Genomic DNA, 26,274 nt, shown 5'->3' with positions numbered 1-26,274 from the left:
ATAATGTGTGAGACGTGTGGAACTTCCTAGAGTCAAACCAGTGCTATATTATTTTGCTATACAAACAGATTACAGGTGTTAGCATTCTGAATAGCTCTGTTATCTCAGGGCTTTAGTGTTTATTTTCCTGATCTCCTTGTGCCAACTGAAGCTTGATTCCTCAAATAGACCTGCACTGCCAATCTCCTACATCATGCTCTATTTCTCTGTGTTTGTGTGGATGTCTGTGCCACTGCTTCATGAATCTCCAGCTAAATATAGTCATCTCAGTGTGACGCTGAAGTGTTGGATGATGCTCGCCTATAACCTTGCTGAAGATGCAGTTGCACAAGCACTAACCGGATAGCTGTGGACTGGACAGAATCAAGTAAAGCTCACCTTTGCAAGCAGATGATCCTCGGCTGATTTAAACCAGATGAAGGTGCAGTGATTTCATCTGAAACTGTGAAATGCATTTGAGGAAATACAGTAAGAGGTGATTTCAGGTAAATGTGGACACTTTTGACTTTAAAAGCTGCTCTAGTTTATCTGATTGCACCTATTCCTTTTCACTTGCTTACTATTTAAGGTTCTGAAATACCTTGTTGTTGACGTTTCTCCAAATGCAAAGTCCTATTTTAAAAAAGATATGCTGATAATGTTATGCACTTCATTGTTTTTGTTACTTTATTTGAATTTTATCATTGTTTCTTGCATACATCATGAAGCAATCTGACAAAACAATGTTTGAGAAAATGTAGCATCAGTAGATATTAACAGGTCAACATAATAAAAATTGTTTTGTTTTAAATCAGTCCGTCCTGTCAACAAGCGGATATTATCATGGATTGTTGTCAGTCTGGAAATGCAGCAGAGATGGAGGAGAGCTTGAACACTGGGGAAGATGATACAGATGGTAAGTCGCTTACCAAAAAATATTGTCAAATAATTCCAAGATTACCTTCACTTAAACTCTAACTGCAAACACAACTCTACATCTGTAAAGATTTTAATGAGGAATGCATCTTTTTTCATTGGTTATATTGAACAGAAGTTGAAGTCCGTGTGCGTAAGGCATCCTGGGAGCCCGCTGTATTCTCCACCATTGGAAAGGAGATCCATTATTTCGCTGGTCATGAGATCAGAATCTGGGAGTCTCTTGATTCATTTGGTTCTGTCATCTGGCCAGGAGTAAGACAATTAGTTTATAACATATTTGAAATATTATAGATAACCCTGGTCATTAGTTTGGATGTTCAAATACTTTCTGGTGTGTCAGTTTCATGTAAGTCAGTCAGTCAGTCATTGGTAGTTCAATTTTCGAAGAGTGAAACACTGTGACACTATCACAACATTGATCTGTTTGTCTGACTCAACCAATCACGTGAGTTTGGAGCAGGACTAACTGACTGACTGACCAATGGCAGACAGGGACTGGCAGGTGGTAAGAGTGTTTGAGAAACCAGTCTGAAACTAATCATTTTCACGACTACATTTGATGCCTCTAGGTTAGAGCAATGGTTCTCAACAAGGGGCCAGGACCCACTAGGGGGCCTTAACAAACTTCCAACCCTTTGTACATTTGTTGCTCTATCATCATAAAATAATCATCATGAATTCTTATTTAGGCTCTGGCTCTGTGTCACTACCTTGAGTCCAATCGAGCAACGGTTGATCTTCTTGACAAGGCGGTGCTAGAGATTGGAGCCGGCACGGGTCTCGTGTCCATCGTGGCCAGTCTGTTGGGTACGTACTAACGATTCTGATTGTTCAAAACATATTGTGAGCATATGGTTGTGTTATGCATATTCACACCAATATAAATCATCTCCAGGGGGTTGGGTGACAGCAACAGACCTGCCGGAGGTCCTCGGGAACCTGAGATGCAACCTGTCCAGAAACACACGGGGCCGCTGCAGATACACCCCGCAGGTGGCGGAGCTCTCTTGGGGTTATGAACTCGATAAGACCTTCCCTCATTCAGTCTACAGATACGACTACATTTTAGCAGCCGATGTGGTCTATCATCATGACTTCCTAGCAGAATTACTGGTCACCATGCGCCACTTCTGCCAGCCCGGAACAACCCTCATATGGGCCAACAAGACCCGCTTCGATTCTGATCTATTTTTTTTGGAGAACTTCAAAAAAACGTTCAATACCACCCTGCTGGCAGACAACGGAGAGGTTAAAATTTACTCTGCCACCACAAGAGACGAAAGTGGACTAGCGACGTCAAAAGAGACCAAAGGGGTTGCGAGGAAAGGAGAGGACCAAGATGAAGCGGTCAAGAAAGAGTCAAAGCAAGAGATTATTGAAGGAAAGATTAAACTGACAGTAGAACAGATGCAAGAATATGAAAAGAAAAATGTGCAAAGGAAACCAGGGTATGCTGATTTGGAAAATCAGGAGGAAACATTAAATTTGGAGGATGGAAATGTGAACAGTATCAAAGAAGAAGAGGAGGACAACACAAACCTTGAAACTGAGGACAGTGGAGATGAAGAGAACGACGGCTGCTCTGAGATGGATTCAACATTAGTAGAGCAGAAATCTGGTCAGTAAAACATTCTGAAAATTAGACCATAGTTGCTCCTCTAATGAATTAAAAGTCTGATTTGGCCTTTTCTTTCAGAGGAAGGAAGCACAGAGAAAGAGTATGTGAGATCATGGGCACCGACTATTTACTACAGACCTGGGAAAGAAGTTTACAATTTTTTGGGACAGGAAATCACAATTCAGGAGTCAATCGATTCTTACGGTGCTACTATATGGCCAGCGGTGAGACACTTTCAGCTGCAGAAATAATGTGAGACAAATACACAGAGTATATTTACATTGAAATTAGTAACCAAAGAACTTTCTTTTGTGTGCTGCTGCATCCAAAGCAATTGCTGTCAGTATAAAGTCCAAGATAACAAGCGTAGAATTGAGCAAAGCAAACATGGTGCACCTTTAACATGTGAATTGTGTCCTTTCCATATAGGCACTTGCACTTTGCCGATTCTTAGAAACACCGCAGGGTCGTCAACAGATTGATTTACTTGACAAATCTGTACTTGAGCTTGGAGCTGGAACCGGCTTACTTTCGGTTGTCATCACGCTGTTGGGTAAGTGTTGTGATGAGATTGATGTGTTAATCTATTTGATTTTGTACCTTGCAAGATAATCACTGAAATTGCTCTATAGGTGCCAAACTCACAGCTACGGATTTACCCGAGATTCTGAGTAATCTGACGTGCAACCTCAACAGGAACACGAGAGGCCGGCGGAGGCATGAGCCCCAGGTAGCAGAACTCTTCTGGGGTCACAAGCTGGACGAGACCTTCCCTAAATCCACACACCAATATGATTATGTGCTGGCGACTGATGTGGTCTATCACCACGACTTCTTGGCCGAGCTGCTGGTCACCATGCGTCACTTCTGCCAGCCGGGAACTACTCTTGTCTGGGCGAACAAGGTCCGCTATGCCTCAGATCTGGGCTTCATTGACAACTTCCTCAGATATTTTGATATCACACTACTTGAAGAGTTGGATGATGTGAGGATTTATGTAGCAACCAGCAAGACACCAGAGAAGGAAGGTGACCAGGTTCAAGAGACGAGTGAGAAAGTGGAGGACAACTGTGACCTTGAGTCAAGCAAGCAGGATGCCGGGGAACCAAACTCTTCAAGCGAGACAGGAAACAATGCAGAGGAAGTGGAACAAGAGCAGGAATGTGACAATACTCAGAGTTTAGAAAACATCAAAAAGGAGAAACAAGTAAAGGAGGAACTCCAGGATTCTGGAAGATCTGTGGAGGAAGAGGAAGAACTCCTGGATTCTGGAAGATCTGTGGAGGAAGAGGAAGAAGGTTAGGCTTGCAAACTGTAAACTGTAATACCAAGGTGAACATGATTTCACCAAGTATATGTTGCTGGATCAATATTGTTGAATCTGGAACATTCCAATCATTCAATCAGATTTGAAGGACAAATTTACAATTTGTCAAGTTAAGGCTCACAACCAAAGGTTAGGTGCTTCTACATCATTGTTATTCACCTATAATTTTCCTCTGATTTTAGACATAAGTTATGGTTAGGTTTAAGGGTAGGGCTATGCTGTCGGACAGGAATATTGTTCCACGATCAACAAAATGTGCCTTACTTGGCAAAATCACAGTGACCCTAATACCAATGTGCTTGTATGGATCCTTATTTAATGGGATATTCTTCTTTCCCTCAGCTGAACCTGACAACACAGAACCAGCTGAACAGAGATCCTGGGCTCCCACTGTCTACTACAGTCATGGCAAGGAGATCTACTACTTTCTGGGTCATGAAATCAAGATTCAGGAATCCATAGACCATTATGGCAGCGTAGTATGGCCAGCGGTGAGCATGATACATTCAGTACCATTAGGCCAACCAATCCAATAAGGAAGAAGCTGTGTGTACTTAGTGAGAAGGTAAAATGCATGGAGTCTATGAACACTTGGTTTTGAATGTCATAGGCAGTGGCCCTTTGCCGATTCCTGGACACCGCAACAGGCCGACAGCAGATCAATCTACTTGACAAATCGACCCTGGAGCTTGGAGCAGGAACAGGCCTTGTCTCGATAGTTGCCACACTTCTAGGTAAGTCTTGGGGAATGTTCCACCATAATGGTACCGGCTGATATATGTTCATTTTTAATGTTCTCGTTATCGGCCCGATAAGAAAATTTGGCCGATATATTAATGCCAATTAATAATGGCTTATTTCCTTCAGATGTGCACTGTTTTCCATGATGGTTTTGAATTGTTTGAAATATGATTGGAATCGTTTCAAAAAGGAAAATACCGTTAAGCTCAACATGTGCAGTGCAAGTCTGTCATATAGGCTACATAAAATTATAATAAGAACATTATGATTGTGTGTTTGGGACGTGGCTTTGAATGGTGAGACTTTTGTAATCAGGCTCTCAAAAATTATATAAAAATTTGGATTTAGATTTATCGGTTATCGGCCAGAATGTTCATATCAGTGCATCCCTAATGTAAAAAATAAATCAGCTCCATAGATGATTCCAAGTGATCAAGACCTAAGGACGATCCAATTCAACCCACTTCACGGGTTCCGATAGTAGTGGGCACTCATGTAACGTAAGCAATGACGTACATCTGAGTCAATGAGACGGAGTGAAGTTAGCAAGGGAAGGGCATAAAAAAGTGAAGTGGAACGCAGCCTTGATATCTGATGTAATCATCCCTGAACTACTCTATACCAGGGATGACTAATCCTGCTCCTGGAGGGCCAACGTCTTGCAGAGTTTAGCTCCAATCTGCTCATTTCTAGTTATCCCGAAGACCTTGATTGGCTGGTTCAGGTGTGTTAAATTGGGACTGAAGCTAAACTCTGCAGGACAGTGGCCATCCATGAGCAGAATTGGACACCCCTGGTTTAGACAAAGCATAACTAAATAATGCTCTGATTTGTAGGTGCTAAACTGACAGCCACAGATCTGCCAGAAATCCTTGGAAATCTGAGGTGCAACTTGAACCGGAACACCAGACAGCAGCGAAAACATGAGCCTCAGGTTACAGCATTGGCATGGGGCTACAAACTAGAGGAGATGTTTCCCCGCTCCACCCACCACTATGATTATGTATTGGCAGCTGATGTGGTCTATCACCACAACTGTCTCACTGAGCTTCTCGACACCATGCGTCACTTCTGCAGACCGGAGACAACTGTAATCTTTGCAAACAAGGTCCGGTATCAGTCCGACCTGGTATTTATAGAGAACTTTCAGAAAGCTTTTAACACCACATTACTGACAGAGCTGGATGAGGTGAGGATTTACTCGGGCACCATGAGAATCTGATGATAGGGGATGTGACTGATGTTAACTTTTTGCACCGCTTCAAGAAGGCTTTCCAACCTACACTGCTGGCAGAGGTAGAAGAGGTGAAGGTCTGCATGGCTGTGGCGCATGGACGGCCGTTTGTTTAATGAACCACACTGTAGACAATTCCCATTTGTTTTAGAAACAATCTTTAGGACTGGATGACTGGCCAAAACCTTCTACAACAACGGTTTGGCAGTGATAATTGGACTGGCCAACTTACCAAATCTTCGTATACCTGCTATACGACATGTTGCGATTGACACGATCCTTTGAATCAGAAATTTTAATAAGATTTCAAACCACATAATGGCTGACCAAATAAGATTTTTTTTTACATTTCTGACTCAAATCAACTTATTTACCTGTGGTTTTGATTCATATTACAAAACATTTATTTAATGTTTTTGCCGTTTACACTAGTATATATGTGTGGTTTCAAGTGGTATTTTTTTGAGATCCATTGTTGAACAGTCAGATCAGAATTCACATTGTTTTTGTCATCTTTCAGTTTGACAGATTTGATTTAGACTGATTGAAAATAATAACAGTAATTCCTCCAGATGAAAAACAAATCTGAATTGTCTGCATTGTAAAGAAAAACATGCTGATGTTAAAATAAATATAGCTGCTGAAGGAAAACAAGTTTGCACAAATTAGCACAAAATTATTAAATAAAAAGAGACCACGTAAAATACTAAGAAAATGTCTTATCGTGCCTTGATGGAGAATCTTGTGCTTAAGAAATCAAAAAGTTAATTTCAGATGAAATGCATTTCTTAATGAAAATGATGAATTGGGAATCTTATACCCTTTCTAAGCAGATGTTTTCAGTACTATGGAGAGATTGTGTGGAGTATGTATGTGACCCTGGACCACAAAACCAGTCGTAAGGGTCAATTTGAAAATGAGATTTATAAATCAGCTGAATAAATAAGCTTTCTATTGATGTATGGTTTGTTAGGACAGGACAATATCTGACCGAGATACAACTTTTTGAAAATCTGGAATCTGAGGGTGCCAAAAAATCAAAATATTGAGAAAATCGCCTTTAAAGTTGTCCAAATGAAGTCCTTAGCAATGCATATTACTTACAAAAATAAATTTTTGATATATTTACGGTAGGAAATTTACAAAATACCTTTATGGAACATGACCTTTACTTAATATCCTAATGATTTTTGGCATAAAAGAAAAATTGATCATTTTGACCCATACAATGTATTGTTGGCTGTTGCTACAAATATACCCATGTGACTTATGACTGGTTTTATGGTCCAGGATCACATATGCCCTATATGATCAGATTTTGTTTAACTGAATTAAATAAAGACAGGCTATTAAGTGACTTAGGGCAGACATTTCGCAAGATTTTTGTGGTGGGGTTGTTTTTGTGTTGGTTGGGTGTTTATTTCATTTTGCTTTATTAAATTCATATAGGGAATGTATAAGATTTAAACATGTCAAAGGTATAAAAATAGATTCTTTGGTTTCAAGCAACATGATACTTTAATGCAATCAATATCGTTTTTGTGATTATATAAGTGTTTTACATTGATCATTTTTGTATTTCCCTATAAAGATTGTTTGTGTTCCCATTTTTTTTAAAATAAAAATGTTAAAAAAAATAAAATGATGAATTAATTATTGTGCTATGCACATAACCATAAATATTCATGATATCCCAAATACTGTTTACCACATCATAAAAAACTATACATGTCCATCTAAAAAGGTAAACAAACATTCTTTTTTTTTTTTTAACACATTTCTAATAAAGTGCAACTCTACTGTTGTCCATAACATTCAACATGAAAAACTCCTGAATAAAGCCTGTTTTTGTCAAAAAATGAACAATATGTTGTCAGTCCCAGATAATTTTATTCAGAATCTTCATCAAATACACTGTTCAGCACATTTACCGTTTTAACAAAATAACCGGCTGTTACTTCTGAAACGTCTCACGAGGAGTAATGGATATAAAATAACACCTACCTACTCTATGCATGAATTAAAATGACTTTAAAATATTGGCATTACCTAGTATTCATTTATACTTTATAAATACAAGACATCCATAAATATATCTGAAGATATTCAAGGGTTTTTGATACAGAATAATGTGATATTTCCTGAAGAAACGCAGAGGTGGACGGGGGTTGAAGATTGTGAATATTTAAGGCCATTTTTTGAAGAACCTGTCATTGGAAACGCCTCGAGCCCTGAACAAACAACACAAACACGCATGATAATAATAAAAAAAAAAAAAAAAAAAAAAAAAAAAGAGAAAGCAGGATGTGACATGGCGTCTGGAGGTACTGGATCCTTTGACACGGTGTACTAGTGAAAAACTGTAGCATGAATTGCTGGCTTCGTTTCTTTTGAAAGTTCCTCACCTTTCAAAACGGTGAGTTTAATCTGTTTTCAATGTCTAAACCCTGAATGAAGTTCAAGACATACAAGATGAGTGAACATGTTTAAACGTGTGATAATCTCACGACAAAAAGTGTTCGAGTCCAGGCTCAGAATGAGAGAAAACTGAAGATGGACGACTTTCAATCACACAAAATCTTCAGAACGGCACATAATCGAAAGTCATGAACATAAAATGACCCTTGTGTCCTTATAAAACATGCATACATTTGACATACATCAGGGGTCAATCACAAAAACAACAAACAAATCTCACCCCCAAAATTTAAAAAAAAAGAGAAAAGACTAAGAAATTATATATTCTTTTGATTCTGGAGTAAAATATGGACATTTCACCCACAGAACTCAACCAGGCGTCCATCATATTGCCTTATATATTTGCCTTATATAAAATGTCCACCGAGCAAACGCCCAGTAATCACATTTCAAATAACAGAATGCAGGTTATTATAAGATGAACGCTGAAGAGTGAAACACACAGATATGATACAAACTGTGGGTTCAGTGCGGTGATGTGCAGAGATCCACACGCAGGAAGGCATTGTGGGATCCGTGTGATATGAGGTGTTTGGTTTCTGATGGTTTCCAGAAGGCATTAAAAGTCCCCTCAGTTAAAAACTGCATTAGTGAGTGTGTTAGAAAGGCGTGTAGTCAGACGGGAACATGATGGGCAGCCAGTTCTCCGTGTAGGAGACGCAGTGAATCCAGCCGAGAGATCGCAGCAGCTGCAGGAGACGGACACATTCACAGCCATCACTCATCTGATTTCACACAGGAAACATCTCATTTATTGGAGACGGTCTCTTACCTGTATGCAGTTCCTCCAGTTCTCTTTGCTGGGTTTGTCCTCGACGATCTTAGTGGCGTACTTCAAGGCCCTCGCGTACATTTTGTTTGCCAGCGCGTGTTTGTAGGAAAATGTTAAAACCTGCGGAGAGGGAATGATTGTGTCAAATAAAATCTAGCAGATATTAAATCACTGTTAAACTCCTGAGCAGCGCACCTTAGAGTCAGTGAGCTCCGCCCACTTCTGCACCTCCCAGAAGGTGTCAGTCAAAGCTTTGGCCACGCCCTGCGGATCGTCATCAGAGCTGCCCACCTCACCGGCGCTAGCACCGTCCTGTGCCGCCGGCTGCATCAGCTGATCCGCCAGAGCGCAGCCCTTCCTGCACAGAGCGTCCAGCAGAGACGACTTCTGCTTCTCCATGTCACTGCAGAACACATGACACGTCATGAACACGCGTGCTAATCGTGACCTCAACAGGAGATGACATCAACTACACACATCAACAGTAATCCCGTCATCCTGGTCTGTTCTCACCACTGCGATGGGATTTCATGTAAAATTTTGTTTAAATTAATAAAATAATAATTAGTTCAAATTGCAATCACAGTAAATGACAAAATAACTGCAATTTGACTTTGTAGTGAAATCACGAGCATGTATTTGCACATATCTCCATCCCAGAATGCAGTGCTGTACACATGAGCGGCGGCTCTGCACCTCTTGATGGCGGTGGCGTCCGGCCGCGGGTCCGTCTTCATGGTGAGGTAAACGGCCAGTGCCGTCTGGTCAATGTGTGACATCACCGTATCCGCCGCAGCCGCGATCTCTCCCAGCCGCTTCAGACGCTCCTGCAGGAAGACAGAAGGAGTCAGTCACATGTGTTTGCGCGAGCGACGACCGAACGTGCCGCGTGTCTGACCCGTACCTTCTCTGAGTCCAGCTGATGGAGTCTCTGGACGTGCAGCGGCAGGTGTGTGGGGAACATCTCCTTCAGCTCCTCGTACAGCGAGCTGCTGTCCAACCTGACCACAGCAGCGTTAACTGATTACACAGTCATGTGACAACAGATGACAACACTGAGTTAATAACGACTGAAGACTGACTTGGTCATCCACTGGATCTTCAGGTCTCGCAGCGCCTCGCTGAACTCCTCCTTCACGTCTTTCTCCTTCTCCGCTTCCTTCTCCTTCTCTTTGCCGTTCTTGGTTTTGTTGGGAGCAGGAACCAGGTGGTAAAAGATCGGCACGATGTCCTGCGTGAGAGAGACAGCAAAGATGTGACCGCTGAATCACATTACCCACAAACCCTCAAAATCCATCTGTTCACATCTATACAGTCAGATTCATCGTGTCATGTATGAATTTAGACACCAAGAACTAATGACTGACATGAGAAATAATGGAAGAATAATGGAAGAACTAGTTTATCATTTACATGTGAGAGCGATGAAGATGTTCTACAGTAGGGTTACATATTGCTGTCTTAAGTGTAAAACTGTTTAAATTAATAATAATAATAATAATAATAATAATAATTGTATTAAATATTAATGTTGTACTTAATTCAATAGTAATATATTACTGTCTTAATTCTAAAACATTGTTTAGAAAAAATATTTCTTAATTAAATATTTTTTACTTAGTGCAATGGTAATATATTGCTGTCTTAATTTTTAATTTATAATAATATTTGTATTAAATATTATATTTTTTACTTACGTTAATGGTAATATATTGCTGTCTTAATTTCTAAAACATTGATTAATATAATAAGAATAAGAATAAAAATAAAATATTTCCTAATTAAATATTAATTTTTTATTTGTGCAATGGTAGTACGCTGCTCTTAATTTTTAAAACATTGTTTAATATAATAATAATAATAATTATTATTATTATTACTACTATATGAAGACAAAGTGAATGTGATTATTTCTTTAGAATCTTTTGATTTGAGTCCATCAAGTTTATAATTAAATAATTAAACAGTTAAATTAAGGCAAGACACCACGGGTGAACAGTAAAAACTAATATATATTCTCTAGTTGATTATAAATATGCAAATGTGGAATTATCTAATTAAATATGCCAGGTTCTCAAAACTCGTTTGATTTTGTTGACATTAGATTTAAAGGTTTTTCCAAAGAGGATTTTGGATTTAAATAAGAAAATACTGTCAACAGACAAAAAAAAATTGATTTTTTTAGGAGTAAAATGTTGTATAAATCAGGTGAATTATGTATAAACAGCCCTTCAGAATATAGATATGAATAAAACTGTGAAGTTTGCTGTGTGAAAAGATTCACAGTAAAAGTGCACTAAATAGACTCTTAAATGTGTGTTTTGGATGTTTTCTCACTACTCTGAATGTTATTGAAGCCAAACTGGAGCAGTGCATGAAAAACACTGGTTTTACCTGCAGAGTCTTGTCTTAAATAATTGCACAGGGTGTCATTTATTGGATTATAATGCATTAACACATGATTAATCGAGTATACAAAACATCTTGCTGTTGTATTTCCAGCAGAAACAACTGTGAGATACAAGATATTGGTCATACTGTCCAGCACTAGTGTGTGTGAATATGCCATTTAAAGGGATAGTTCACACTAAAACAGAAGTTAAGTCATCATTTACTCACACAGCTGATGTTCTAATGCAGTACGCCCTTCTTTCTTTTTCAGACCACAAACTATTTGCTATTCACTGCTATTATACGGAAAAGCGTGAGCAGAACATTTTATTAATTATCTCCTTTTGTGGTCTAAAAAAAGAACAGCATCAGAACAACAGCAGGTTGATTTAAATTAGGGTGCACTGTCCCTTTAAATGGATCATTTAATTGAGCCCCTGCAGTATTATGATATTACAAGGTTCTTTTGGATCTCTACTCGTCCAGTACCTTTTTAAATTTTCCTTGTCGTTTGGCTGATGCTTGTCCCTGCTGGTCAGAATAACACACATCAGAGAGAGAACACACACACACACACACACACACGCGCACACACGCTCTGTCCTCTCTATCCTCTGCTCTCTACTCCTTCACATCATCTTGATTCACTGTAAGTGCAGCAGTACAGGACGATCATATACAGGACAGTGAGACCAAACCCCACAGACGAACCCTTCAACTCAGAAACAGACAGACAGACGCGCCTCATCACTGACATGGTGCTGGATAAACGTAGGCCAAATGCACAGATGTAAATGTTGAAGCAATAGAAGCAGCTTTCCTGTATCATACAGTATATCAGGAAGCAGCACCATGACAGTGGAAGAGCAACACATGTGAAAGACATGCTCTTGTTTCTTGATTCTGAACTCGAAACAAGATTTATACAGAATCAGTGTGAAGCACAACCGCCACCAGCTGATTAGACAGAAATCAAGTAATGATCAAGTAGGGGTGTGCGATATGAATCACCTTCTGTACGATAATGTCAAAATTGCTGTTTTAATGATGTGGACGCTGACACAGAGTGTCACTCATGTCGTTGCAAAAAACAAACAAAAACACACAGAATGAAGTTAGAACGACTCGTTTGTCTTGTACTTCTATGAGTCACAAGAGTATTTTTTCCCAAATATCAACACGATTGCAAATGTGATATTGATTATATATAAACAGTTCAAGAGTTACATTTTAGATAATACTGTCAATATTTTTGCTCTATTTCATGGCTTTAAACAGAAGAGTTGTGTGTCTCTGAGCAACACACAGCAGTGTGTCTTTCCTGAATGACTGATCGATTTTGAACAAATCAATGATTCAATGATTCATTCATAAAGACAGTCACTTGCTCCCTTCCTGAATGAATGGGTTGAATGAATGATTCAATGAGTCACTCATTAAGACTTGCCGACACCTACTGGCTGTTTTAGTTTTACATTTTCCCCCGGTTTCAAAGACCACACTTAAGTCTAGTCCCAGATTAAAATGCATGTTTAACTGAAAGCAGCATATCTGAAAATACATCAGTGTCATTGTTTTGTCTCAAGACACACACCAGTAATGTTTTTGTTTCTAAGGCACATTTATAAAAGCTAATTAAATGTCCTAATTGAACTAAGGCTTAATCCTGGCTTAATCTAAACCCTGTCTGTGAAACCAGGCCTTAAAATATTTGATCAGAAAGTCATATTTTAATATTTGAAATCTAAATTCTGCTCCAGATGCAGCTTCTGTGCCATTTTTACAGTGCAAAAATAGATTTTGTTTTCTATTTTATTGGTAACAGTGCCTTATTTACAACTGAATTTGAATAAACGTATGAATTTGACATAAAAGACAATTAATGCATCTAATAAAAGGTATGAAGAGCTGCTCTTATAAAAAGGTAAAAATGTTTAATAATCAACAAGCTAACAAGTTTGAGTTACATGTAGACAAAAATATTATCTGATTTAGCTTTATTTTGTCAACAAAAATTGCCAAATGAAACACGTGTTTTTTGCATCTCAGAGAAACACACAGCAGTGCTTCTTTACTGAACAAATCAGTTAAATTAATGAGTCAATGACCGAATGATTCAGCAGTTTGAATGAATCGTTTAAATGAATGACTCACTCATTAAAGGATTAGTTCAGTTCAGAATGAAAATGTCCTGATAAAACCTTCATTTCTTTTCGACTGAAAAAAAGAAAGACATGAATATCTTGGATGACATGGGGGTGAGTAAATTATCAGGAAATTCTCATTCTGAACTGAACTAATCCTTTAAGACAGTAGTGACTTGCCATCACCTACTGGCAGCCTTAGTTTCATATTTAAAGTATTACGTAAATAAGTATAAAGCTGCTTTGAAACAATATGTATTGTGAAAAGTGCTATCTATACAAATAAACTTCAATTTAATTTAACAACAAAGTTGTTAGGAGTGATCATTTTCTGTCAGTATCGCACACCCCTATATGAGAAAAGAGACGTGTATAAAGACACAGACGGGCTGATGGAAGCGAAGCGGCAGCATGCAGATCTACAGATGCGCTGAATGAACACTGTGTTTGAAGAAACTGCCGACTCACTGCTTTTTTGCCGAACTCACTCTTGGGCAGAACCAGAGAGCCGGTGATGTATCCGCCCGGACCTGCACCTTTAGGGATCCTGAAACACAAAGACAAACATCTGCATTCTCTGACGGCTCAGAAGTCGACAGCAGCAGCTGACGGACACTCACTTGTCATCAAGCAGAGCGGTGACGTAGAAGGGCTGCGAGGCGCCGGGGCTCAGCGTGACGGAGTTGGCCTTCTTCTTGGCCAGCATGGCGGCGCGGTGCGTCTCGTAGACGTCCAGCGAGAGGGTGTTGGAGAGACGGTGCGAGACGACGAACGGCAGGTCCTTCAGACGCTCCAGCTCGCTCTGCTGCTCGTGACGCACCTGCAGACGCACCGTGTAGTCGCCCTTCTCCAGCTTCAGAGAGTACTGCAGGAGAGAAACATAATCTCAGAACCATGATACGATACCGCGCTAAAGATATCACCTGTAAAGTTTGCCGTCATTTTTACCTGGTGTGGGTAGGCGTCTCCAGAACCCATGAGTCTCTTGTTCTGGTCGAACAGGAGCCAGAGCTGACTGTCAAACTCAGACTCGTATAATAACTCACACAGCAGCGGACAGCTGGGCGTCACCTCGCCACTCTTGGGCTGAAAAAAAAAAATCAAGATCAATAACTCAATAAGAATCAATCATACTGACTGAAGACAACAACATAAACATGTAAAACCCCACCTGATGGAAATTATATGTGAGGACGATCTCATAGAGCTGTCTGTTGTTGGGTAACACATCTCTGAGGCCGAGGGGTTTGATTTTAGCGCTCACAGGCCTGTAGAGGAGAAACAGAGTTCATAGTGCATATTTCATGAAGACATATAAAGTATTTAAACACTCCCTGAGGAAGGCTTCAGCTCATTTATATGAGTGTTTATGATCTAATACACTTCATAATCCCACTTGAACTATTTATGGGCATCACTGAACATCATTCTGACAGCATGTATGAGTATGTACACTGATGCACACTAGATCAGGAAAGCAAGGTGCTTTAAAAGGAAGCTTAGGAAGTCATTGAACATTTATATGAAAAGTATTTAAAGTCCCCATGAAACCAGCATCAACACTCTTGTTTTTAATGGAATACTGCAGTTTATCAGTGCACATCATTATGGTGTTAAATTCATAATCTTGAATCAGAATATCTTCTCCTCCCTCTTGCAGCATCTCTTCTCTTCTCTGATGATGAGGGCGGGGCAACCTGTCACTCACATGAGATCCACCAATAGCAAACCACAACCATCCACTCAATTCCCCACAGACAAAATCAAGCCCCGCCCTACATTTGTTCTTGTTTGTGAAGCGTTTCACTCGGATATACACAATGGAGAAGAAAAGACGAGCACAACTTCCGTTTCATGATGACTTTAATGAGCAGATGAGTGAAACTGAAGCGTTTCTGCACATTATTCAGTGATTATCTGTGAGTTGTGTGCGGTTACCTGAGGGGCTGAACCCAATTCTTCAATGTGATTGTTGGGGAAACGTCTTCATATCTCAATGGAGACCAGACCTCAAAACTAGAAATCCCTTCAGAGGCGTGCTAGATATACAGGAACACACAAAACAAGACCCCTTAATGAACCACACATCTGACACATGGTGCTAAATCTACACTACCGTTCAAAAGAGTCTCCTCTGCTCACCAAGGCTGCATTTAATTGATCAAAAATACAGTAAAAATAATGAAATATTATTCAAATGTAAAACAGCGGTTTTCCATGTGAATATATAGTAAAGTGTAATTTATATACAGTGATCAAAGCTGAATTTTCAGCATCATTACTCCAGTCTTCAGTGTCACATGATCCTTCAGAAATCATTCTAATATGATGATTTGCTGCTCAAGAAACTGTTGAAAACAGTTCATATTTTTGCAAAAACTGTGATGCATGTTATATTTCAGTATTCTTTTATGAATAAAGAACAGCATTTATTTGAATTAGAAATCTTTATAAAACTATAAATGTCACTTTTGATTGATTTAATGCATCCTTGATGAATAAAAGTATTAACAGGAAGGTGCTATTAAATACGAAAGCCTAAAGCGACTCACAATATGAATAGGCGAGGGTGATGTCACCAGCCCGTGGAAGGAAATGACATAATCAATGGTGACGTCACCGAGACTCGCCCACCAGCGAGCGACACAGAGTTCCAGAGTCCGTCCTGGCTGAGAAAGACACACACAGAGATGAACATGTGACCTGCAGCAAAACTAATATTACTCATATTAGGCAGACCATCTATGTATAGCATACCAGCACAGGAAACGCCTCCGTGAGTGAGCCTTTCTCCAGCAGAGACGAGAACTTATAGAACTCATTTGCTCGATATGCTCGCTGCTTCACCAGATGAACCGCATGCAGGACGAACTTCGAAGACACGTCTCCAGAGTGAGACGTTAATGAGATCTCTGAAAGAACAATCATAGTTGCATTGATGCATCATTCGTTCAGTAGTCAGTAACAATACCAGTAAAATTTCACCTTTCTCGGCCAGGTTATTATAGCTCACTAAAACCAAAACCACTAGTTCACTCACACATTACCTGCCCATGATGCTCCATGAGGGACGGTAATGAAATGCCGTCGGATCTGTCCTGGTCTGAAGTGGACGTCTGTGAACGTGACCTCCTGACTGCGACTATCAGCTACTCTATTAGACACAAACACACATCAGAAACGCACCATCACAAACGCAGGCGGCACAGAGGAGCTGGACTCACTTGGCAGGGATTATAACCGTTATAGGCACTCTGAAGAGAGGACCAGCGCTGAGAGCCGACGTGTCAAATCCACACACCTGCAAAACACCATTGTTATGACACATTTCACTTCAGGACATTGAAATGCAGCGTGAAGACGGAGGGAATGTGCTGCCGTGCCTCAGTGTAGTGCAGCCCCTCTCGCAGGCCCTGCGGGTCGATGCGGACGTTGAGGTGGCGGCACTGATTCATGAGCTCCAGGTGCGACGGACAGTGAACCCAGGTGGCGTTGCAGACGAGAGCCAGGTGCAGCTGCAGAGAGATACGGGCCGAGTTCTCTGTGGAGGACACATCACACAATCTATCACACATGGGTACAAACTCACATGTGCACAGCCTAATGATGTCTGGTTCATCAGATGATAAATTCCCAGAATGCATTGCACCAAGTTCAGTAAAAAAATAAATCCAAGATGATGGACGAGGAGAGTGAAGTGACAATTGTACATACACTGTTTTTTTTTTTTTGGATCTGATTGATCGTAGGCCTCATTGATCTGAGGTCAATCAGATCCAAAAAGAAATATAGCTGCAGGCAGCCATTAAGGGGTCAAGCGCAAAGAGGGCACGATAAGTCATGCTATCATGGCTGGGAGCATCAGACCAACTGCAACAATGAGCAATTAAATATTAAGATGATTTTAGGCTGAAAAATGGCTTATTCATAAAAATCATAAAAATAGTCACTTGTAATGTGATTTAATGGTTTATTACTTTTGACCAATAGGTGGTGCAGTTATGAAATTCATGTGGTGTGGTCAGAGTAAGGTGACAATGACACATGCCAAGTTTGGTGTCAATATGCCAAAGCATTGCAGAGATACAGCCTCAAACGGTCTAAGAGGAGTTTGAAAAAGTAGGCTTTACAAGAAAATCAAAATGGCAGACAGGAAGTTCAGCCGACTATGGCAAAATTGGTATCTATGTTCTCGGCATGACCCAAAGAATCTATCAAGATTCATTACAATAGGCTAATGTAATCAAAAGTTATTAGCATTTTTGGAAATTTCGATGACACATAACGAATTTCGTTTGTAAAATATACCATTTGGCCGATGCCAAAAAATGGCCGATATGGGAAAATTGGCATGCTGCACCAAATCTAAAGGGACCATTTTTGTGATTTTTGGCCAAACCGTTCAGAAATCTTTGTTCTCGGCATGACCCAAAGAATCTATCAAGACTAGTTTCATTACAATAGGCTAATTTAAATCAAAAGTTATTAGCATTTTTGGAAATATTCATTATAACTTTTGACCACAAGGTGGCACGGTCTCAAAACTTTTTCCCCTTCAGGGCATGGCAGACACATACAGAGTTTCAAAATGATACACCAATGCATTCGTAAAATATAGAATTTTACAACAAAATTTAAAATGGCCGGTGCTCCAAAATGGCCGATATGGGAAAACTGGGTATCGTTCAGCTATTTTTCATACCTCCTGACCACTAGGTGTCACTGTGCCAAAACTCTGCAGGTACCCTCAGGTCATGGTTGTCATAACACACACCAAGTTTTGTCAGAATACGCTAAAGCATTGTGGCGTTCATTTCGGCATGCTTTTTGCAGAATTCTTTCGCGCGTTATTTGAGAACGGCTTGACAAATTCACTTGAATTCCATAACTTTTTGTCGGCATGTTCTGAAGATGATCTGATTCAATTTGTGTGAAAATCAGAGCAACAACCTAGGAGGAGTTTGAAAAAGTAGTTTTTTTGGAAAATTCAAAATGGCGGAAAATGACATCATATGGGGTTGTGACTAGAAGCGAATACAGTTACGTCCGAAAGTGACACAAAATCTTGCCATAAAATAACAATAAATTAAATTGGCTATTTATCAGATTGTGTTTTATTAACGTCTACACCTACCCCAACCCTAAACCTACCTTTAAAATAATGCAAATACAATAATTAATAGTTGTTCAGTGTGACAGAAATGGCACAATATTGATGTGCGCATGTGTAAGACCTGGTAGGACAATCTGGCCGTAACTGTTTCCCTTTTAACCCCAACCATCACATGGTGCAATTTTTCAATCGTGTTGAGCCACGGAAACAGAGGAATCAGAAGAAAAAAGAATTTTGTTTCTAGCCCTTATAGGTCAAAAGAAAAGTTATTAGCATAAACGAGAGTGCAAATTTGGACAGTTGGTGGCGCTAGAGGGATTGAGTTAGAGACTCCAAATTTGCTATGGTGACAGTTTGGACTGTCCTCTATCAGTGTGCCAAATTTCATCTTTCCCGCAAGCGGTTCTATGAGCTGCCATAGACTCGAGCGGAAGAAGAAGAATAAGAAGAACAACACTATAAGCGTTTTAAAAGGCGGGTCATTTTTGACCCGGAACACCAAATTAGGTAGTTTCAGCACAGGGTTAAGCTCAAACTCTGAATGAGCTCTAACACATCCAGTTCCTGTATGAAGTGTAGTGTGTACCTGAGTTCTCAGGAAACACAGGCTCAATGCCGACGCTGTGATCGGACGGGCCGGTGACGTGGGTCGGGTCCCTGAGGTAGATGCCTCGCTGCGATCCTACGGTCACGGTGAAGCCGAGGCTACTGGTGGGCAGCGACGCGTGCTGCATGAGGTAGTCGAACGCCCGCTCCACCTGCGCATCACATAAGCACAGTCATGATTGATGAAGACGAGCATGAGCCGGGCATCACTGCTCTGTCTCAGTACCTGAATGATGCCGTGGCCCTGCGCAAACACTTCTATATCCTCCACTTTAAGAGCAGTGTTCTCCAGAGCCCGACGCACCGCCGGCACCGTGGGACGCACGCCGTTCTGCTTCAAACCTGCCAAAAACACACACGTACCTCAGTGTTCACAGTATAAATGTATGAGCTAAAGCTGTGATATATGCATCGTATGATAATATGCAAGCTGACATTATCAAGCATGTCACTCACAAAAAGTCTTGAGACACTTTTTACTGCGATTGTCATATTGATTTTATAAAACAGTTCAAAATAAACAATAAGCTAACATTTTGAGTTACATTTTAAACAAAACTATTGTCAATTTTGTTCGTTCCTGCTTTATTTTGGCAACAAACTTTTCTGCATCTCAGAGCAACTCTCAACGGTGCTTCATTACTAAATGAATCCGGTTTTTTAAACAAATCAGTTTAATGAATGATTCAATAATTCACTCATTAAAACACCTTAGTTTCACATTTAAAACATTTCAGTTTTCTAAAATCATTTCATAATTAAATATTTAAAAAAAATCTCAGAATTATTTATGCAATTGCAAATGCAGTGTAACAAAAATTTTGTTAGCATGAAAATTCCGGTTGAGAGCACATCTCCAAACGGACGGCGTCGGTACCTGAGAGCACGAGCGCGATTCCTCCGCAGGCGTTCGGCGAGGACATGGAGGTGCCGTTCATCAGCTGCGTGCCGCGGAGCGTCCAATTGGGAACAGAGGCGATGGCTCCGCCGGGAGCGCTGATGCTGACGCCCAGAGCTCCGTCCGTGCTGGGCCCGCGGGACGACCACGTGTACTGGTTCGGAGGAAGCTTCTCTCTCAGGGAGTATTCGGCCACCATCATGTCAGGGGTGACGTAAGCGCCCACACCTGCACATCAGGATCAACAGGTCAGTGTTTTCTGATTGGATGATTATATATTATCATCTACTATTTTTTTATTCTAGGTCAATACCGATCACGCTGCTGGTCGTTCCTCCGGGGCAGCCCACGGTGGACAGACACGGGCCGTTATTCCCAGCGCTCGACACAAACAAAACATTATACTTCTGTACAGCCTCCGTGATGACCTCACAGATTCTCCTGAAGAACAAACAGAGTCATGTTAACAGTGTCATGTTTCTGAACACAAGATGGCGTCCTGAGATTGTGGACGTGATCAGAGCTTTCTCAGGAGCAGCTAGTTTACAATCCAACAAATAGTGTGTAGTTTTCATGTCTGATCAGAAGCTCACCCTGAGTTCGGCCAGTGTGTCGCCTCCCCGTAACTGTAGTTCACAAGATCACACTTGTAGTTCACGACTTCAATCATCTGCAAAAAAAACAACACAAACTTCGTCTCTGTGTGTTTGAATCAGCTGCTGTTTGGATAAGTTTTAGTGAATCTATTCTACTCAAGTTCACGTTTATTATCAACATGATGTTTGAGCATCTTTATAAAAAATAAGTAACACCTTTTTCTTGTATCTAATGAACGACATTCAGACATATTTCATGTGATTAAAGACCCTGTGAATAATTGATATTATAAAATGTGTATAGTTTAATGTCTATTATATTATATCACAGCATTTAAAGATAGATGTGTTTTACAAATTTATCAAATTGTTTTAAAATCAAATGTATTATTTATTTAAAACAAATTTCATTTATTTTATTTCAATTATTTATTTAGTTACTTAATCTTATTTTTTTATTTTTACATTTTTACACTGCTTTTCTTTTTTATTTAAATCAAAATTTATTTAGTTTTATCAAATTTATATATTTTATTTAAATATTTATTTAAATACAATTTTACAAATTTTAATCATTTACTTATTTAATCAATTTAATCCATTGAATTCCTTATTTATTTATTTATTTAAAAATATTGCTAATTTATTTTAATTTTTTACTTTACTCAAATTTCATTAAGCTTAAACTATTTCTGCTTTTCTTTTTTATTTAAATCAAGAGCTAATTATTTATTTTGTTTTATTTAAATATTTATTTATTTAAATAAAATTACTCATTTTAATCATTTATTTACTTATTTAATCAATTTATTTTAATCTAATTAATTCATTTTTTATTTAAAAATTTTGCTCATTTATTTAATTCTTTACTCAAATTTATTTAATTAGTTTAAACTTGCTTTTCTTTTTTATTTCAATCAAGAATTACTTTTGTCAAATTTATTTATATATTTTATGATTTATTTAAATATTTGTTTATTTAAATAATTTCACTGATTTTAATCATTTAATCATTTATTTATTTACTTATTTAATTAATTTATTTGTTTTAATCCAATTAATTCATTTTATATTTATTAATTTAAAATTTTGCTCATTTATTTTAATTTACACCAATTTATTTAATTAGATAGTTTAAACTTATTTTTATTTATTTCTCTTTACATTTTTTACACAGTTTTTCTCTGAACTTTTCCATGAATCCCAGTTTGAAAACCCCTGATTTAAGACATTGTTGTCATTGCAAAATAACACTAACTATACATATTAGATGAAAAAACCTAAACTTGGCAACTGAGATAAAACAAGTTCGACTTAAAGTATGAAATTACTAAAAAACAAATAAAATAGAAATATAACAACAAAAGAAAATTACAAAAGCACATAGCAAACTAACTCAAGCTAAAATAAAAATGGAAAATATACATTTAAAAGCTCATTCAAAATATTTTTAAACACTATAATAGTATATAAATAACTCTGATTCAAGAGTTTCAGTAGTTCTTGATGATGTCATGATGATTGACAGGTCTCTTACCGCTCGTATGAGGCCGGTGCCCGTCTCCATGGTGCTGAGGCGCGTGTCTCCTATCTTCACAGCCAGGATCTGAGCTCCCGGGGCCACGCCGTTGCGCTCGGGCTCGTCGGGGAAGTGACCCGCGGCGATGCTGGCGACGTGTGTCCCATGAGCTCCTGCAGACACATGCAGATCAGCGTACAATCACTTACACATACATAAAATCCCATGAAGCACTGATGTAACTATCTATCTGTATCTAACAAGCACCTCATTTTGAGTTTTATTATACTATATAATAGTTTGCATTATTGATCTGTTATTTTCCTGTTGCTTGATTACTTGACTTGAAGAAAATTAAGTTTATTTTAAAATCGTTTTGCATATTTTTTGCATGTTGTTTAACTGGAAAATAGCATGAAAACATCCAACGAAAGTAATGTTTCCGTTTGACTATTAACAGTGCAGCGTTATCATCAGCCTCACCTCCGCTGGTGACGATACACAGCGTGTTTCCCTCGTCGTAGATGTTGACGGAGTAATTGAGCATCTCGGCGTATCCCAGCGTGGCGTACTCCTGTCTCTCTCTGTAGGAGCTCAGGACGGAGCAGGACGACAGGTCTCCGGTCTCAGACGTGTCCACCACAGCCCTGACACACAAACACACTCATACACTCAAACTGCTGCCTGTCACAATCATTAACTCAAATCCAGGAATAAATATAGTATAAAGTGGTGGAAGCCCTTGTGTGTTTATTTTGTTATTGAGAGGAAAGCATGCTAAAACAAAACGTGGATGGCGTTGTGATGTTCGCTAACAGTTTAATCGCTTCTGCTGGTTCAGTTGGGGATGTTCTGACCTCCATGTGACGCCATCGTGCCACGACACACAGTCATAAACCGGCCCGGGATCACTGTACTTCTTCTCCAGGGTTCCCAACAGCTCCATGTGACACTGCAGTTCCTCCTTCTGTAGTTTCTCCATCTGAAAACACAAACACACCTGATCTCATTCATCTTCAGACATATTCAACATGCAAAACAATCAAACAATACTTTACTTTCTTATGTTGTATTGGCAGAATTTGCATAAGTTGAAATCAAAATGGACAATTCTTATTTTTTTAATTGAATATTGCAGTGTTTATTCTAAATTATTTATCTGTGCACATTATTATTGTGTTAAATTCATAATCTTCTCCTCCCTCTTGCAGCATCTCTTCTCTGTCACTCACATGAGATCCACCAATAGCAAACCACAACCATCCAATCAATTCCCCACAGACAAAATCAAGCCCCGCCCTACATTTGTTCTTGTTTGAGAAGCGTTTCACTCGGATATACGACACAATAGAGAAGAAAAGACGAGCATAACTTCCTTTTCATGCCACTTCAAATAAAAAAAGTGAATTATTTAAGTACGCAATTGTCTGACCTGTGACGGGTTCGGGTGAGTCTGGTCAAACTCTTCTATCCGGCGGCTGGCCTCAGCGAGAGCTGCTCTGTGTGCCGGATCCCACAGCTTCTCCTTGCGCTCCTTCTGAACCGCCGTGATGAAGACAGACATGGAATTATCATGTATAAACAATGCATTTGTTTGAAGTCGAGCACTGTCGAACCAACATGTGTTACCTGTATTCTCTCTTTGAGAGCTTTAGGGAAAAAATCATAACCGTTCTTTATTCCGATGTGATACTTCCCAGACGGATTCACCCAAGCAGCAGGAATCTGAAAAGAAACAGGAAAACCTTTAGTGTTACTGATGTAGTTTTAGTAACCTGAGCATCTGAAACCTTGTGTGACGGATGAAAATAAAGATGCAGAATAAGAGCGCTGGTCTTACTTTGAGTGTGCGTCCCGTTAGTCCGGCCACGATCCCGTCCTTCACCTCCACCACGGTGGACATGTTGACATCGCCGCTGCCTGTCGTGTCGATGATGTCCACGATCTTGGGTTTCCCGTCTGTGGTGGTCTGAGTGAAAGAGCATGAGATACTTTAGCATGGTGTCAGACAAATCAGATCAGCTTACATGAAAAGATGCGTTTGAAAACTTGAGCTCTCTACAGAGCACATGATCCCAAGTGTTGCCGAATGAGTGTTACATAGGATCATTCTTCTTTTAAAAATGATCGGCTGAGGTGACAGACAGAAACAAGACATGCACGTCGCATGAATCCCTCAGTAGTGTACAACTAGAACAGCTGACAGTTGAGTGAGGGATCAAAACAGCTGCTGGATCCTCTTACAGCTCCATCATGTGTTTCTGGGGGTTTTCAAACTGGGGTTCGGGGATCCCCCAGAGGGAAAAGCAGCGTAAAAATGTAAAAATAAATAAATAAAAATAAGATTACATTTAAATAAATAAATTTGATTAATATGAAAAAGATTAGAAAAAATATTTAAATAAATAAATAATAAATTTATGCATTAGATTAAAATGGATTAAATAAATAATTAAAAAATAAATCAAAACCTTTTGATTAAAATAAATACAAAAGGATTCAAATAAATACATTTTGATTTAAATAAATAAAAATAAGAAAAGCAATGTAAAAATATAACAGTAAATAAATAAAAATAAACGTACATTTAAATAAATAAATTTGATTAATATAAAAAGGATTAGAAAAAATAACATTTTATTTAAATAAAAAATTTATGCATTAGATAGATTAAAATGGATTCAAATAAAAAAAAATTAAATATAAAAATAAATCAAAACATTATGAATAAAATAAATACAAAAGGATTCAAAAATAAATAAATCTTGATTTAAATAAATAAAATAAGAAAATCAGTGCAAAATGTAACAATAAATAAAAATAAGATTACATTTAAATAAATAAATTTGATTAATATAAAGATTAATTTAAATAAAAATAAAACATTTGATTCAAATAAATAAAGATTAAAATAACCAAATCAATGAAAATAAATAAAAATAAGAAAAGTAGTGTAAAAACAACAACAACAAAAATTATAAAAATAACTAAATGTACTGATTAAAAAAAATGAAAAAAAAAATACATTATTAAAATAATTGCATTAAAAATAAAAAAATGAATAAAATACATCTAACAGTGAGTCGAAAAAATGCAATGATGTAATGTTAATATAGGAACTGAATATTTTACACATTTATAATTTATCCATTTTTCACAGTATTAATTGGGTCTTTATATGATGAACATATTTGGAAGTCAGTGACACACAGCACAGCACTAACTAGTGAGCTGCCTACTTAGACAGCAGTTTAGCCTTTGATGCTGTCTATATAGGGCAGCTCACTAGGTTTGGAAACAGCCATTGTCATATAGAATACAATGATTCTTTGATGTCTGTCATGACAAATGAGTACCATAATAACTTGATAATTAAATCTACCATATCATATACCTCACAAATACCATGGTAGTGTCATAGTACATGTCTAAGTCACTATGGTATTACCATGGTGCTTCTTTGTAAGTCAGAGTCATTGATGAGGATGACACAGCTTGCCCTTTCAAACATGCCGTTTATGTGTTTAACAGCTTTAATCAGGTTAATTCGCTTCGGATGTGTTAGTGCTTCACTGTTTAAATATGACACCGGAGTTCCGGTAACGTCCAGTGTTTGTGGTGCCTTAAAAGGGAGTAAAATCCACTGCGGCCTAGTGCTGAGCCGCAGCCGCGGGCTCGATTTACCTGCATGCCCGGGGCCCCTGGGTCCACCCCGGTGTCGAGGATCGCGATGAGCACCCCTCGGCCATCGTACTCCGGAAACTTGGTGAGGAACGAGGCAGCGCCGGTCTCTTTTTTCGGAAGCAACCCGTGGAACGGGAACGGATCTTCAGCGGAATGAGTAGACATGACCGTACAGAGCGAGAATGAAAACACAACACGACAGCGACTGACCGGTATCGACACAATGTGCGCGAGA

The 26,274-nt window shown here is 38.9% G+C and overlaps 2 protein-coding genes across 7 annotated transcripts; one reads left to right on the top strand and one right to left on the bottom strand.

The window, feature by feature from the left end:
* Nucleotides 1-307: 307 nt before the first annotated feature.
* LOC127517517 (uncharacterized) lies at nt 308-8,137 on the top strand. 4 transcript variants are annotated; one of them, XM_051903286.1, is made up of 11 exons: nt 308-485; nt 795-895; nt 1,031-1,170; nt 1,608-1,725; nt 1,814-2,536; nt 2,615-2,760; nt 2,966-3,089; nt 3,169-3,834; nt 4,206-4,354; nt 4,474-4,597; nt 5,441-8,137. In XM_051903286.1, exons 2-11 carry the CDS (start codon nt 823-825, stop codon nt 5,824-5,826), a joined length of 2,649 nt encoding a protein of 882 aa, XP_051759246.1. In that variant the 5' UTR covers nt 308-485; nt 795-822; the 3' UTR covers nt 5,827-8,137. The 4 variants fall into 4 exon arrangements, with proteins under 4 accessions (XP_051759246.1, XP_051759263.1, XP_051759254.1 ...); XM_051903294.1 differs by having other exon boundaries at nt 333-421; XM_051903303.1 differs by lacking the exon at nt 1,031-1,170 and having other exon boundaries at nt 314-485.
* On the bottom strand, nt 7,709-26,274 carry tpp2 (tripeptidyl peptidase 2). 3 transcript variants are annotated; one of them, XM_051903258.1, is made up of 29 exons: nt 26,040-26,274; nt 24,196-24,324; nt 23,985-24,080; nt 23,788-23,892; nt 23,213-23,337; nt 22,839-23,002; nt 22,374-22,528; nt 20,834-20,910; nt 20,554-20,681; nt 20,220-20,468; nt 19,569-19,684; nt 19,323-19,494; nt 17,007-17,164; nt 16,848-16,924; nt 16,671-16,777; nt 16,381-16,535; nt 16,176-16,292; nt 15,562-15,662; nt 14,795-14,891; nt 14,572-14,709; nt 14,244-14,488; nt 14,092-14,170; nt 11,969-12,010; nt 10,171-10,319; nt 9,993-10,089; nt 9,785-9,915; nt 9,284-9,491; nt 9,089-9,208; nt 7,709-9,005 (listed from the first exon to the last, which is right to left on the bottom strand). In XM_051903258.1, exons 1-29 carry the CDS (start codon nt 26,202-26,204, stop codon nt 8,916-8,918), a joined length of 3,792 nt encoding a protein of 1,263 aa, XP_051759218.1. In that variant the 5' UTR covers nt 26,205-26,274; the 3' UTR covers nt 7,709-8,915. The 3 variants fall into 3 exon arrangements, with proteins under 3 accessions (XP_051759218.1, XP_051759226.1, XP_051759235.1); XM_051903266.1 differs by having other exon boundaries at nt 11,969-12,007; XM_051903275.1 differs by lacking the exon at nt 11,969-12,010.

The sequence above is a fragment of the Ctenopharyngodon idella genome, chromosome 1 (genome assembly GCF_019924925.1).
Source record: "Ctenopharyngodon idella isolate HZGC_01 chromosome 1, HZGC01, whole genome shotgun sequence".
Taxonomy (NCBI): Eukaryota; Metazoa; Chordata; class Actinopteri; order Cypriniformes; family Xenocyprididae; genus Ctenopharyngodon; species Ctenopharyngodon idella.
This window is presented reverse-complemented; position numbering and strand designations above follow the sequence as displayed.

Bases quoted from the DNA above. Each gene is read 5' to 3' on its own strand.
- LOC127517517 (XM_051903286.1), top strand. From the start codon at position 823: ATGGATTGTTGTCAGTCTGGAAATGCAGCAGAGATGGAGGAGAGCTTG. The intron at 1,171-1,607 runs GTAAGACAATTA...ATTCTTATTTAG, and splicing joins GTTCTGTCATCTGGCCAGGA to GCTCTGGCTCTGTGTCACTA. The intron at 2,537-2,614 runs GTCAGTAAAACA...CTTTTCTTTCAG, and splicing joins ATTAGTAGAGCAGAAATCTG to AGGAAGGAAGCACAGAGAAA.
- tpp2 (XM_051903258.1), bottom strand. From the start codon at position 26,204: ATGTCTACTCATTCCGCTGAAGATCCGTTCCCGTTCCACGGGTTGCTT. The intron at 16,293-16,380 runs GTATGCTATACA...TGTCTTTCTCAG, and splicing joins CGGAGGCGTTTCCTGTGCTG to CCAGGACGGACTCTGGAACT. The intron at 14,892-15,561 runs GTAACCGCACAC...TCTCCTCTACAG, and splicing joins AATTGGGTTCAGCCCCTCAG to GCCTGTGAGCGCTAAAATCA.